The sequence below is a fragment of the Microchirus variegatus genome, assembly GCF_963457635.1.
Source record: "Microchirus variegatus genome assembly, chromosome: 20".
In the NCBI taxonomy this organism is placed as follows: domain Eukaryota; kingdom Metazoa; phylum Chordata; class Actinopteri; order Pleuronectiformes; family Soleidae; genus Microchirus; species Microchirus variegatus.
The window spans coordinates 6,627,365-6,643,468 of record NC_139821.1 but is presented as its reverse complement, the minus strand read 5'-3'; the positions used below and the strand labels follow the sequence as shown (position 1 = coordinate 6,643,468).

General features: G+C 38.7%; 1 protein-coding gene across 1 annotated transcript in view; it reads left to right on the top strand.

Moving 5' to 3' along the window:
- The window catches only part of cacna2d1a (calcium channel, voltage-dependent, alpha 2/delta subunit 1a), an 88,828-nt gene that overhangs the window by 47,195 nt on the left and 25,529 nt on the right, over positions 1-16,104 (top strand). Inside the window, exons 9-22 of the mRNA XM_083906964.1 lie at positions 249-299; positions 2,494-2,593; positions 5,869-6,027; positions 7,064-7,168; positions 7,289-7,367; positions 7,899-7,948; positions 8,057-8,146; positions 9,810-9,872; positions 10,526-10,609; positions 10,688-10,762; positions 12,460-12,531; positions 13,101-13,172; positions 13,255-13,316; positions 14,205-14,281. Of these exons, the coding sequence (XP_083763090.1) occupies positions 249-299; positions 2,494-2,593; positions 5,869-6,027; positions 7,064-7,168; positions 7,289-7,367; positions 7,899-7,948; positions 8,057-8,146; positions 9,810-9,872; positions 10,526-10,609; positions 10,688-10,762; positions 12,460-12,531; positions 13,101-13,172; positions 13,255-13,316; positions 14,205-14,281 (1,139 nt within the window). The remainder of the gene's footprint in view (positions 1-248; positions 300-2,493; positions 2,594-5,868; positions 6,028-7,063; positions 7,169-7,288; positions 7,368-7,898; positions 7,949-8,056; positions 8,147-9,809; positions 9,873-10,525; positions 10,610-10,687; positions 10,763-12,459; positions 12,532-13,100; positions 13,173-13,254; positions 13,317-14,204; positions 14,282-16,104) is intronic.

Genomic DNA, 16,104 nt, shown 5'->3' with positions numbered 1-16,104 from the left:
ATGCAACGCAATACACTTTTGGCCTTTTTGGCCCGTGGCCTGCTTTTGTTTCACTTTTGTCCCTCTAAGCAAAAAAGTTTGGGCCGCCATGCACTCGCCAAAAACATCAGAGCACTTATTTTAATGAAGTGACTACAGATCAAAAGATGCCCAAACAAAAGTCTGATTAGTTTTCTGTGAAATCTGAGCTGAACGCAGACGTGGAGATCGTTGTGTCCTCTTAATTCGTGTCTGTTCTTACTCACCAGGTACATTCAGGGGGCGGCGTCACCCAAGGACATGCTGATCTTGGTGGATGCGTGAGTGATGAGCACATGATTCATCCATTTACAGTCAGATTTCCTTTTCTTTTTTTCTTGTGGGTCATGATTATGGGCCTGACTCTGAATCTCTGAAAAAAATAACAGTACATCAGTCAAGTTCATTGACAGACGGGTGATTCCTTTCTTGTGATTTGGGCTAAAAAACAGATCAAGGAAGAGTGACGATGCGGCAAAATTTGTCACGATAGCAGTTCAGTCTTTGAGAACTTTAAACAACTTTTTTAAAGAAAAACTGCTCTAACCAGTTTAAGTGAAAGGGGAGTATATTCTATGTAATTTATACATCTGTAAATGCATGTTTACTTTTGAATTTTCACTGCAAATCTACGATAAATGCTAAACTATTTGATGAAGCTGTAGAGCCCAACGAGCCGCACAGATTTACATGAAAAACATGGCAGCGTACTAAAATTACAAATTCATCAAGAAAAACCTACTCAATTATTCATTAATAATTTGTTAAACCTGGAAATGACGATGTTCTCGAACGTCTTGTTTTGTCCACAAACCAAAATGATTAATTTTTAATGATTTCTTATAAAATTCGCATTTAAGAAGCTGAAACAATCAGAAATCTTGTTTTAATCATGAAAATTCATCAATTAATTGTTTCTGATCTAATGTACACGCAGGTGAAAATAGTCACCATGCAGCAAAAAGTCTGTAGAAGTAATCCATTGTTGGTTTTTGGTATTTCAGAATCTTTGAATCTTTTTAAACCGCATTTTTTATATGGCAAAGGAAACGCACTTTTCTTCCCCAGCATCAAAGTCGCTTGTCTGACTGTTTCCACTCGGCTGGAGTTTCATTATAAATGACACTAATGGCACCGCACCACGGCTCAATGACAACGCGGCGTGATAAACGACAAACTAAACGTGTCCACTTTACTCGACACTGGTTACTGGCACACACACACACACACACACAGTGATGAGACATTGTGGTTTATAATCATTTTAATTCATACTTACAGCTAGTGTGTAAGCATGAGACATGATATTGGCACACAACTCACCAAGATTACTGATAATTGCGTTTTCCCCTAATGCGAGTAATAATCATTGAGTCGATTGCTTATTAGTGGGAAAAGTCACAACTTCACAAGATTTCTTGTTCCTGCAGGCGGAAAAAAAAACCACATTAAACACATTAAAGAAATATAGAGTTTCATATGAGTAGGATGTGTTCCTACATGTTATTTTGATGCTCAGGACAAAAAAGTAGGTTAAACTAAGTCTTTGTCAAAGCTTTTAACTTCACACAAACAGCATAGTCTTTGTTTACATTTTTATCTCTTACTTTAACAGGTTAATATAATCCCATAGCACTGCAGCAACTTCAGCTTTCTCTGCATCTCCCACCGTTTTTTTTGGTTGCTTGGCAACAAAGGACAAAATGGCAAGAGTGCAATCCTAAAATCACTTTGGTTTTGGTTTCTTCCAAGTATTTTTTAGACACTGCATGTAAACAATTACTCGATTATTAATCGATGATGAAACTAATAATCAAAAAAACAGGATCTTTGATTGTTTCAGCTTCTCAAATGTGAATATTTTCTGGTTTCTTTGCTCCATCAAAGTTTTTTGGACAAAAACAATACATTTGAGAACATCATAATTTCCAGGGTTGACAAACACTGATCAACATTTCTCAACATTTTCTGACATTTTATGGACCGAGCGATTACTGGATTAATCGATAAAATAGTTATTATTATATTATAGTTATTATATATTATATATTGTAATGGTAAACAGTTGGTTTTCCATGACAATATAGTACCTCCTCAACGTGGGCGGAGTCATCACGGCTCCGCTGCATGAAACTGACGTGACTCAAACGAGTGATTAGTGACTTGTAAAGCAGTCGTTTTCAGTGAGGAATTAAAAAGATTTGACATTTAGGATTTTTAAGTGTTTTTAACATATGTATATATACAGTATGTATATATAGAATTGCCTCAGCTTGCTTGGAACCTTGCCAGAGCAGCTACGAAAAAAAAGTACCAGGTACGATCACTAATGGAAAAGCAAAATAACGGTGCTGTGCCGCGCTCGTGGATTAAATGGCCCAAAATGGTCCCCAATCTGGTATGTAATGCAGACTCTGATATTGATTCATGTGATCAAACAGTCAGATTATCTTCTTTTCTGTTCTTTTCACACAGGAGTGGCAGCGTCTCAGGTCTCACCCTCAAACTCATCCGGACATCCGTGCACAGGATGCTGGAGACTCTGTCCGACGACGACTACGTCAACATGGTTTCTGTGAGTATTCCCTTGCGGCTCATTGTGACAATTATTTGTGGTTTATTTTGCTGTTTTGCTGACAGTGACCTTTTGAGTGTAACACACATGGGTGGATATTTAATCCCGGCTACATATGTGCATGGATGGGTGGTCATGTATCTGACTCTGAGTGTCTTTGTGGGTTATGTGTGTACAGTGTGTCTGTGTGTGTGTTCATGTCGGGGCATGTACTGTATGACAGAAATATCACAGGAGCATCAGCGCTGTGTGCCTAATAGACCAAACACGTGACGCAGCTTAAGTGAACCCTGGATTGCCACAAGATAAGTTTGACAAACGAGCAGTAAAAGCACAGCCCTCGCGCCGCTATATATCGAAATTCTGCCGGAGTCTTGAGGCACCACAGAGGTTTCCTCGCATTGGCCACTGACAAAATATGCATCCATCTTTATTTGCTTAATGCGTGAAGAGGAAAAATAGCCGCTGTTTAAATGGGTTACCATGGTTGTTTGCTTCTGTGGCGGAGGGATTTGTAGAGTAGAGTAGGTGCATTAACGTATCGGGGATATCGCCCTGGATGTGATACAAGTGTCACTATAACGACATTTTACAACCTTTAGAGACAATGCTGGCCTTCCTTCTCTTAGCGCTATTGCTAAGCAACCAACTTTAATCTCAGAATTCTGACTTTTTTCTCAGAATTCAATTTTTTTTCTCAGATTTCTGACTTTAATCTCAGAATTCTGTTTTTTTCTTTAATCTCAGAATTCTTTTTTTTTCTTTAATCTCAGAATTCGTTTTTTTTCTTTAATCTCAGAATTTGGACTTTTTCTTTAATCTCAGAATTCTGACTAATTCTGACTTTATTCTCAGAATTCTGACTAATTCTGACTTTATTCTCAGAATTCTGACTGAGATTTCTGACATTAATCTCAGATTTCTGACCTTTTCTTTAATCTCAGAATTCTAAATAAGAATTCTAACTATAATCTCAGTATTCTTATTTAGAATTCTGACTTTAATCTCAGAATTCTTACTGTTTCTATAATTTCAGAATTCTGACTAAGAATTGTGACATAATGAAAAGAAATAACCTTAGCGATAGATTTTTATTTCATTTTTATTTTTTACATTTTAGCAAATAAGCAAGATTGAAATTCCCAAAACATGGCTGAACAAGCTCACATTTAACTATCACAGTGTATGTTTCCCACAGTAAACCATTAATTACCCATTATTACATTATTAAGAAAAAAATAATTATTGTTTCATCCTTATTATTGTAATTCTAATGTTTGTTGTGTGTGGCACCAAAAACCTAGATTGCACGAGTCGGTGCATGTAGGAAACATCAAGCCCTCGTCAATCCTCATTAATATTTCTTTTCTCGCTGTAATTTTCCCTTCTGACAGGAGACAGAATATGAATGACTTTCCCCACTTTTGCGTTCCAAACTAACCATTAATTATATTTCCCTTTCACTTCCTTTTATAAAGCCGGTGTTTTATGTTTTTTTGTCTGGAGCCTGCAAATCAGCTAAGTGACGGTGGGCTTTTGAAGTTAATGAAATCAGGCAGCGGTGACGCAGATTTGATGGATAGCGGCTCAGTCCTGTAGACCTTGCAGGAAGTTTTTTTTTTTTTTGATCATCTTTCATAACAAAAATGTGTTATGAAAGGGACTCAGTTTGGTTCTCGTCAGCGCACGAGTGTGAGCTCTGTGTTTGTGACTCATTCAGTCAGCCAATATGTCTTTGTGGGTTTTTGAGAGTGCCTTTATTTATGGTATTTCACAGGTTTTAAGGTTTATTTTAAGGAGTCTGTGTGTCTTTTATTAAGGCTGCAACTAACACTCGTGTTAATTCTTAGTTTACAGTTTGGTAAAAGACAAAATTCACTTGTATTAAGTACCTTAAAGGGATACTTAAGTAAGTATCTTAACCAGAAAATTACTTTGGTAGAAGTTGAAGTCACTTTTTTTTATAATATTACTGAAGTAAACTGACTTAAAGTATATGACATTTACTGTAGGATGTTAGGGTCGAGCCATGGTGGCTCACTGGTAGGGTTGTGGGTTCAATTCCTGTTTAAAGCTGTGTGGACCAATTGTCAAACAAACCTATCTCTGTGAGGACATTCATTTTAGCTTTAGCTTTAGGGATTTAGGATTAAGGCCTGGTTTTAGGGTTAGGGTTAGAATTAGGTTTCGATTAGGATTAGGCATAGTTTAGTTGTGATGGTTAAGGTTAGGGTAAGGGGCCAAATAATGCAAAACCAGCAATTGTGTGTGCATGAATGTGTGTATATTGTACGTATTATATGCGTACGCGTCATCTATATCTGAATATATATTAGTACTAGGCACGTTAACACGTTGACGCCGGTGAACCACAGGTGAGGGATCCACTCCCTGGACAGACAGACGTGCAGTAGATGTTACCCAAAAACATACAATACACAATGACAAAGAATAAAAAGTGTAAAGTCTATAAATGCCAGGGTCCATCTGGATCACTGGATTTGTACATACAGTATATATATATACAGGCCCATGGTCACTGCAGATTTTAACACTGTGTCTGATATTTTAAGATCTCTTTTACACGTTAAATGAAGCTCTAGCTTGCTGTTGGTTTGTGTGTATGTTTGTGTGTTTGTGTGTTGTGTTGGTGTAGGCGTGCTTCTGTTCAGAGGACTAACGTCTTGGCAGTTTTATTTGCCCTGAAACTTGCAACCAACATGTTGAACAGTTGGAAGCAGACACTGTGAGCTGCAGCATCCTTCGGCGTTAAATTATTTTATTTTTTATTTTTTTTTAAATCACTCGGGACCAAGTGAAGATTTTGTTTTTACTTGGTGATCCTGGAGAAACTGCACTGCTCACTGCAGGCTGTACTGTATGTTACAGTTAACTCTGATTATTTTGCATTCATCCGTGTTCCATATGTTCCTCGTCAAAGCCGCGTCACATGCACAGCTGTGGACGTGTCATGTAAAAGCGTTGTATCTGTGTCTGTAGCATAACAAAGCTTCTTGTGTTTTTGTTGTTCTTTACCTCCTTATGCCACTCTCCTGCCAATCCTTCCTTCCGCTCCAGTAGATCCCTTCGGTCTGTGCAGACTTTCTCTGTTTAAATGTTATTTACATTCCATTTTTAAGGGGAAACTGCATGACTGTGCGACGAAAAAACAAACAAACAGGCCGCATATTTAACTAGACAAATATGTGCAAGTGCCTTTCCCGCCACTTCCCGTCATCCCTCCTTCCTTTCCTTGTTTTATCTACCCCCGCCAGTTCAACGACAAGGCCTCGTACGCGGCGTGCTTCCAGAACCTGGTGCAGGCCAACGTGCGCAACAAGAGGATCCTGAAGGATGCCGTGCAGAACATCGTCGCCAAGGGCATCACCAACTACAAGGGCGGCTTCGAGCTGGCCTTCGAGCAGCTCGCACAGGTAAACGTGTCGGCGTGAGAGAGTGTGATTTGCATGTGTGTGTGTGGGTCTGACATACGGGCGTAGGAGTGTGTGTGTGTGGATGAGGACCCTGCTGTCAATCTGTTGTACTGAATTATTTTTAAGACAAACTCAAGAGGCGCAAAGATTAATTTACAGTGTTTCTTTCATCTTGTAAATCATGACTGGACACAACTCAGTCACACTGCTGTGTTTTCATGAAGCGTGTGTGTGTGTGTGTCGACCTCTTCTGGTCGTTTATGTGTATTACAGCTTCAGCAGTCACGTGCTTTTAGATTTGAACTCTCTCTGCAACAGACTTCTGACAAGAGAACGTAATGTACCGTAGTTTAAACCAGGACCAGGTTTGATTCTTACACAAGATTATGGGCTGTGTTCTTTGTAACAACAGTATTCTTTTTTTATTATGGTTACTTAAGGGCCTCATGGTGGGTGTAGTGGTTTGCACTCTTGCCTGAGTTCTCAACCTGGTTGGAAACAATGGAAACAAATTTTTCAACAAATGAAAAATGCGTGGGTTTTCTCCTGGTTCTCTGGTTTCCACAGTCCGAATACATGCAATATGGGGATTTATAGGTACATTGGACACTCTAAATTGAGAGTGAATGGTTGTTTGTCTCGATATGTGGCTCTGTGATGGACTTGTGAAATGTCCCCCCCTTATTTGAGTACATGCTTGGTCCATAAAATGTCCGAAAAGGTTGAAAAATGTCGATCTGTGATATTCCTGAATGTCTTTGACTTTGTCCACAATCCAAAATAATTCAGTTTTAATGATTTGTTTCTCAAATGAAACCAGAAAATCCATCCATCCATCCATCATCTACTACTTTATCCTCCACCAGAGGGTCGCAGGGGGGCTGTGCCTATCTCAGCTGACATTGGGCGATAGGCGGGGTACACCGTGGACAGTTCAAAACCAGAAAATAATCACATTTAAGAAGCTGAACAATTAGAAATCTTAACACTACAAAAAAATTTTTTTTAGTTAAATTCTTTCTTCCGTTTTCCTCAGACGAACGTGTCGAGAGCAAACTGCAACAAGATAATCATGCTCTTCACCGATGGTGGAGAGGAGCGGGCCGAGGAGATCTTTCAAAAACACAACCCAAAACAAGCGGTATAGGAACCATACAAACACTTTCACACTTTCTACAATAGGAAAATGACCCAGTGTGTGTGTGTTTTTGTTTGCTTTATTCTCATCGTATTGGTCAAATTTTTTTTAATCCTCTCACAGGTGCGCATCTTCACATTCTCAGTCGGTCAACACAACTATGACAAAGGACCAATACAGTGGATGGCATGTGCTAACAAAGGTACAACAAATCTAACATGTTACGTATATATACAGATAGATAGATAGATAGATAGATAGATAGATAGATAGATAGATAGATAGATAGATAGATAGATAGATAGATAGATAGATAGATAGATAGATAGATAGATAGATAGATAGATAGAGCTTGCTAGCTAAAACGGAAACTTTCTAGCTGAAAGATAAATAGATAGATTGATATATAGAGCTTCCTAGCTAAAAGGAAAACTTGCTAGCTAAAAGATAGATAGATGAAAACTTGCTAGCTAAAAGATAGATCATCTGTAAATCTCTGCATCTGAAAATTAATGACTACTGTGCTACTGCCATCCACTGGCCGACCACGTGTACTGCAACCATATCATCAACTAGTCCCGTTTGAATGAAGTCAATGTTTTAACCTAAGATTAATTTTTCTGGACCAATTTAAGTGGAATTTGCTCATATTTTACAGTCAGTGATTGAAAAACATCCCCCTTCTCATATTGAGTCACATCTTTTCACAAACCTATTTCTCCTTCTCCTTTAGGTTATTACTATGAGATTCCCTCTAAAGGTGCCATTAGGCTCAACACACAGGTAAACCGTGCTTGTATATTGTGCCCTCTTGTGGTTGAATGGCTGCTGTGCAGGTTACAAAATCAAACTGAACTCCCTCTCTTTTATCTGTCCTTTTTTTTTTTAAAGGAGTACCTGGACGTTTTGGGCAGACCTATGGTTAAGGCTGACAGAAAGGCCAAACAGGTTCAGTGGACCAACGTCTACCTTGATGCACTGGTACGTTGTAAATATATATATAAAGTATAAGTGGTGTATATATATTCATATTCAAGGCTCTGCCAAAATGATAAGAACTCTGCTTTCTGTCAGATAAGTCTTCAGTCTGTTCCGCCAAAAACATTTTTTGTTTGTAAACTCAACTTCAACTCGTTTGTTGAAAAGGGAACTGTTTAACGTTTCATAAAACGCTGCACGAGGCCTTTTTTTTGGGGTTGCTCTTAAACTTCCCTCAAGATTTACTTTCCAGAGGTTGGTGCAGATAAGAAACGTCGTCTGGGCCAGCGGAGCCAAACTCTTTAGTTATTGTCATCAGTTTTACTGATAAGACGCCTGTCAACGATTGGGACTGTAGTGACCTTGTTAACAGCAAAGACGTCTCTGCCTTTTGTAAAGGGGAAATATCTTGTTTCGGCTGCTGCTTTTTTCCGTTTCAAGTGATTTGAAGAGCCTAAAAACCATTTAGGGCCAGCCTATTCAAATGGCGGCCCAAAAGCAACCTCTTATGGCCCTTTTACACGTCAGGGTTTAGCTTGGTTTTCCAAATATTGCTAGTGGAAATGCATCTTAGCCGTGCCGTACCGTGACCATGCGTGTGGGTCTACATATTGAGCTTAATTCAGAGAAACTAATGCCATTGCTAATATTTTTGCACCTTTTTGATTTGATGCACTTTGATTTGCAACTGAGTTAAACATGACAAACTCATTTATTTAGTTGACTTTGAGGTGTACAAAGGATAGAATGTGAAAAACATTACTTCTATGACCTCAGATTCTGTTCACGTACAGTTCTTTTATTATTTTTCATGTATTTTTTATGGGCCCTTCATACATTTGGGCTGATTTTATTTTACATTTTAAATTCGGAGTGTCATTGAATATCCTTGATCTAGGGCCTTGAAAACATTGTCCTCTCAAGGAACATTTACACATTATACATTATAGGGAACAGTGAAGATTCTCACTCTTTTCAGGATTATATAGTTTAAAATTAAGTGTTTTAAGCAATGAGAAATGAATCTTAGTCTAGTAAATGGTGTATTTTATTCACATATATACATATTTTCAATATATGTATGTTTCGTACGAATATGATGGAGGAACCTTCTGGGGGAATTCTTGGAAATTAGCATTCTCCAGGTATGACGCAGCAGGAAGTGCTGCAATCTATTCAAAACATAGTAAAAAAAAAACGAGAATTAATTTCATATACATCTTCATTTATTTACATGTACAACAAAACAAAGTAAACAATTCATAAAGGTTCCATGTATGAAGGAAAAATCCCTACAAAACTATATCCAGGAAGTTGCTGACATTCTCCAGAGAGCATAATATAACAAGAAAAAGTTAAATTTCTCAATTTATTCCAGAGATATGAAACAAATTAGCCATATTTTCTCTGAATTTACAACATGACTGCAGATAAGAACATGAAGATTAAAGAATATTACAGTAAAATAACCCATTTTCAGTCTATTGAAAATGAAGTAGAACATAATTCGAGCAAATGCAAACCTAGCACAGTATTCTGTAGTAAAACAATAGCAAAAATCATGCAAATATACAGGTCAAATCAAATAAACATCAACATTACGTACAGTATATAAAATAAAAGAGACCTTAACGTTGCTGATGAGTGTTGATGATTGATCCTGCAGGAGCTCGGCCTGGTCATCACTGGAACTCTGCCCGTCTTCAACAAAACCAGCACTGGCTCAAAGGTAGGGGCTGTTTCTTATATTCACAGATTCTTAAATCATTCGCTCACTTGCTAAATTAAATTTAACCGTCTTACACTTTGACCCTGTGTGGGACTTCCTCATCCACCGTCACATGTCGTAATGTTTGCCAGACCCCCCCCCCCCCAAGGAAAACTAAACATACAAACATGAATCCTCCCAATTATCGTCTCATCCTCACGCTTTTATCCTCACGCTTTCTTGTGGCTCGTCCTCATATTCCCACCCCCCCCTCCTTCCATCCCATTTGAAGCCAAGGACCCTTTAAAGTTGTCCCACATGCCTTCACAGGAAGAAGAAGAAGAATCTAAGATGTCATAAAGCAGAAATCATAATGAGATCAAACCTGCAGATCAGAGAAACAAATGATCTGGTAGCTAAGTGCTTCAAGATGAGTTTACATGTCTACCTCTTAAGTGCTCGGGGTTTACCTCCGCGAGGAGGACTGAAAACAAGGCTGGAAATGCCTTGACAGTGAGTCATTGGCGGCCTCTTAGGCTTTTGGGATATGAGATATACCAGATTTCTAATGTGTTTCCTAGAAGTTGTTGCGAATGCACAGTGGGGACTTGATTTTGGTCCAGAAAGAACAACAGGACACACACACACAAATTTGTATTTATTTTTTCTTCCAGAAATCACAAACCCAGCTCATCCTGGGTGTCATGGGTATTGACGTGTCCCTGGAAGACATTAAGAGACTCACGCCTCGCTTCACCGTAAGCGCAACACAAACCACCGTGTTTACACAAAAAACGATGTTCCTCTGTATTAATCCTTTCTTTCTTTTCCCGTAGTTTGGACCCAACGGTTACTACTTTGCCATCGACCCCAACGGATACGTGCTGCTCCACCCTAACCTGCAGCCGATGGTAGGCCAAAAACGTCTTTCTTTCTTTTTCTTCTTTTTCTCTTCTTTAATATCTTTTTCTTCGGGACGTCAACGTCGACTCATTAATCAGGATTAATCAGGCGCCGACCTGAAGGCATACTTTTTTGATTAACAGCGCGTTGTGTCTTGTGCACCACGTTGTTCACGCTCAGAGAGAGGAGGGAGATCTATTTATCCGTCTACAAATATGTGTTGTACAGTTGGAGGATTATGTGGCTACGTGGTAAATTCAGAAGCACAAATGGTGTTGTTGTTGTTGTTGTTTGAAAGACATAAAAGCGAGTGTATTGGACCGCTGCTTTAGATGATGTGGTCTGATATTTGCTCGTATTTCATAAAAATATATTGTATTGCAGTAATAATGGTAAAAACTGTCGATCCGTGCCAAACATGGAAATTATTCAGTTTTAGTGATTTCTTTGTTTTATGGAGCAAAGAAACAAATATACTCACATTTAAGAAGCCGAAACTTGTTTTAATCATGAAAACAAGCTTCAAAATGATGAATCGGGCGTTTCAAGCTTTCCTTTCTTAGAAAATGTTCATTTCTTAAGGCCAAACAATGAGAAAGATTCTTCAATGGTCGAATAATAGACACTTTACTTGGATTTCTTCCCAACAGATAGTTATTATGTAAGAAAATAAGGAAACGCTTTCATTTTTGGTCTGGAGTTTCAGGGAATTATATCAAGATTTGGTATATTTGAAAGAAATATTGTCTTTTGGACAATGAAACAACGGACTGAGCATAAAATTGACTTGAATAACGGCCGCTCCCATTTGCACGATAATAAAAACAATAGAAGACAGACATATAAACATCACGATCACATAAAACACAAGTACAAATTGCTTTCATCTTCGTGTTCAATGTTGACCTGGATTAAAGTTGCAGACAATATTATTACCTTGCGTTATTTTATTGTGGTAAACTTGATTCATAGAGTTTCTCTCTCATGTTTTGGCCGAGAATTCTCAAGTGATAGTGAGTGGACGCACACACGACAACCATAATGAAGGTGGCGAAGGAAATAACGCCTCTGCCAGAGGCTTTCAATCCCGGTCATTCCAGGTTAACAAAAAAAAGTGACAAAAACCCACAGTGTTTATGAAGATTTCCAATCACACAATGTTTTCTCAGGCACAGATTGATCAAAACCTCAGTTCAATGTCCTGCGGAGTTTACGAGATTTAGGAACGCCGGCGCGTCCTCGTTATGAAACGCATATTTTGCACAAATATATTGCGTCTTTCGTCATTGAGGCGATTTTCTTGAGTTTGTTCTTGTGCCGCAGATATGACATGTAATTAAGACATTAAATCTGTTTAGTTTGGCTGACATTTACAGGTTGTTTTTTTTTTTAATGACATATGGCTCCAGGATTATAATGATTGTTAAATAACACGAAATATGTTTCCCATTTACCTCACGCACATTGATCACAGATGATAACAACATTCAGACCAATTACCAAGACAGTTTATTCAAGTATGTTTTTCCCCTCTTCCAAGGTTTCACGGACGTCAGTTGTTTCACAGACGTCAGTTGTTCACTGTCGCTTATTTATGTTTTTCTTTCCTTTGGTCTCAAAGACCGCAGATCATTAATCATTCTGTGTGACGCCAATTAAGTGAATGATTCACTGATTAATTTCTCATTATTGCATGTCCATGCAGACTGCCAAGTTTCATGAACCTGTAACGCTGGACTTCCTGGATGCGGAGATCGAGAATGAGATCAAAGTGGAGGTTGGGGAAATTAACCAATTCAGGCCTCCTATTGGTGTTTTTCCACTAGCGCAACTAGCTTCGCCTTGGCACGACACGGTTATTTTGCTTAGCGATAGTACCTGGTACCTGTAACTTTTTTATACCTATTCCAGGGGTGGTCAATTATGATTTAAGGAGTCAAGGACTCAAATCAAATGATTTGGTTTTCTTAATGTCATGTGAACACGCTAGTCCGTCTTAAATTGAGCTAGCCTTATTCGGACTAAGACAATAATTCCGTTTCCTAAATGTCACGTGAACATGCTAATCCGACTACAATTGAGCTAGCCTTAGTCGGACTAAGACAATAATTCGGTTTTCTTAATGTCATGTGAACACACTAGTCTGACTAAAATAGAGCTAGCTTTAGTCGGACAAAGACAATCATTCGGTTTTCTTAATGTCTTAATGAAACCGTGTAGAGTCGAGGCGAGGCGGTACTATGTAGTGGAAAAAACGCCATGTGAGTTCATGTCAGATCCAATCGTGCGCTAACTTTTCATGATACTCTGATTAATTGTAATTTTTTTTGTCAAACTGGCGAAAAGATACGGAAGCAAATGATCGATGGACTCACTGGGAATTACACAATTCACACGCTGGTGAAATCCCAAGACGAGGTGAGTTCATGTTTTTGTTATGGTCTTGTACATCTGATTTTATAAAAAAATAATTGGTTTACTCACTAAACTGTTCTCACAGCGCTACATGGACCATGGCCTGAGGACGTACAGTTTTGCACCGGTAAAAGGGACGGATTATAGGTAAATATCATACTATGAATATTATGTGATGAATTAATATTAAGTAAACGTCTGTTTTTTTTAGCAAATTACATCCACAATGTGTGTATCAGTGTGTCAGGGTTCATTTGTGGAACAGTTTAGAGCTGGTGTTCAAATATAAATGGGTTTTTAAGTGTCAACTGTTGACCAAATTGGTATATTTGTTCATGTTTGGACAGTATTTAGTTGTGTATTTGTGCGCTCAAATGCCTCTTTTTCCTCTGAACTGGAACAGAATTTACAAAATTGACATCATGTTCAAATGAAGAAGAGCTGTTTTTTGAGACAATTCGACCTCAGGAAACTGATGACTTAAATCAAATCCATTCAAAGTTCCACCTGGTGGCTACTTTACCTACTCTATACCAAGGAAACCTGTTTTATGTTCCCATTTATGGTTATTTAACTTCTGCATTAAAAAAAGTAGGTAAGTAAAAACATGCTTACATAGAGGAATAGAGGAATTCTAAATGCTTTACATTGTAACATTTCGTATTTTCCACAAACGCATCATAATTCAGGAACGTTTCATCGTCACCGAAGCCTTGACTTTGCTCTTGAATTCCAGACCAAGAATGACACAATTCATGCATGTGAAGCATCTGACGAGAGTGTCTCCACAAACCTGTGTCTGTTTTGTGTTTTTCTTGCACGTGTGCGTGCAGCTGTGCTCGGCGAGAATGAAATGTGTCTTTTATTTAACAATTGAGTGAAACAAAAAGCAAAGGCCTCACAGGAAAGTGAATAAATTGTGTATGGAAATGCAGGAAATGCACTCTCTAGTCGATTATGTTCAGTGTATGAAAACACTCTCTTATGGTATTTCCCTGATGATATTTTTGTGTATTCTTTTCTCCACTCTCTCAGCTTGGCCCTGGTCCTTCCCGACTACAACATGCATTACATCCGGGCCACAATCGGTGACACAATCACTCAGGCAAAATGTAAGTTCCAGCTTAAGCCACTCATCTGTTTTGTGCCATTCTTATTTTACACACACACACACACATATAAAGTGGCGAGTGGAAAGTGACTAACACTAATGTTGTCCAGTGACAGCTTTCTATATAAGGCCTGAGAAATGCTTACTGTACGCTTCAGCTTATGGTTCTTATCCATCCTTTACAACACACACGCACACATACATCCATCCACACCACTCTGTCGTCATGGTTACGCACACCGTCAGTTGTGGTGCCGTTCAAAGTGCTGTTTTGTCACCAGACAGCGCGCCCAGTGGCTCCAGCGTTGCCTTTCACACGTACAGCACTCATTCATCTATTTAAAGATGTGTGCGTGTGCGTATGTGCGTGTGTGTACCAGTGGTGATCTGTGTGTGTTCAGTGACTGTACATTGAATAGTATACACTGGATCAGAGGCTCCATATGCGCAGCGTTGTCATATTTATGTCTCTTTTGAGCCTCGTCTGTTTCCAGTAGTAAAAGCTGTCACTGACTCATAGTGTTACTCAAAGGACAGTTTTATAGTGTGTGTGTGTGTGTGTGTGTGTATGTGTGCGTGTGGAGCCATCCCTCGTTAGTCTGTCCCTTTTAAATATGAATGTGGAAAAGTTAGCCCTAACCCTAACCCAGTTAGCAAAGCTATAATAAGCTTTTTTTTATTACTCTGCAACAGCTTAATATGAATACAACCAGTAAATACAGGGACTGTGTATATTATGTAGTATTAAAAACTGAATTTAACCCTACTAAACCCTAGAACTTAGCCCTCGAACTTAACCCTACATAACCTTTAACCTTAACCCTACATAACCTTAGAATCTAACCCTACTAAACCCTAGAACTTAGCCCTAGAACTTACCCTACTTAACTCTAGAGCTAAACCCTACTTCACTCTAGAATTTAGCCCGAGAACTTAACCCTACTTAACCCTACATAGCCTTTGACCTTAACCCTACTAAACCCTAGAACTTAGCCCTAGAACTTACCCTACTTAACTCTAGAACTAAACCCTACTTCACTCTAGAATTTAGCCCGAGAACTTAACCCTACTTAACCCTACATAACCTTTGACCTTAACCCTACTTAACACTAGAACTTAACCCTACCTAATCTTAGAATTTAACCCTACTAAACCCTAGAACTTAACCCTAGAACTTAGCCCTAGAACTTAACCCTACTTAACTCCAGAGGGTTAAGGTTATACGTTAACGGGTTAACCTAGTGCCCAGCACTAATTTGATAATAAGTATATTGTAAGAGTTTATGTCTGGTTACAATAATTCTTATAACCTGCAGAAATATTGTGTACAAAAAAAGTAATACATTTTTTTAACACCTCCTTTTAGCTGTGCGAATGCTCCTTTTCATTATAAAGGTTTTCTAAATATTGACCCACACATGTTTTATAAAAAGAGAACATTTCTTGCTCCTTCTGGTACTGAAGAAGACTGCTTTACATAATTTGTTTATGGCCTCTTTAAACTTAAAATCATGTTTCCGTCCGAAAATAAAAATAAAAATCAGGTTTGTATTTGTACACACAGTGTATTATTTACACACACATGCGACCTCAAACACCCCCCGTGTATCTTCCTTTCGGTTGTTTACTTTCACAGAAAGTTGAAGTAATCAACCGTCGTTCCTTTCCAATTTCCTGTTTTTCCTCTCCTCATCTTATTTTCCCCCCTTTCCTTCCATCCTCGACTCTTCACTGGTGTGTCGGACCCCCAACAGCATTTTTGGGCAAGTATCCTCCTCCTCCTCCTCCTCCTCCTCCTGTGCTTCACCTTCCTTAACCCCGCTC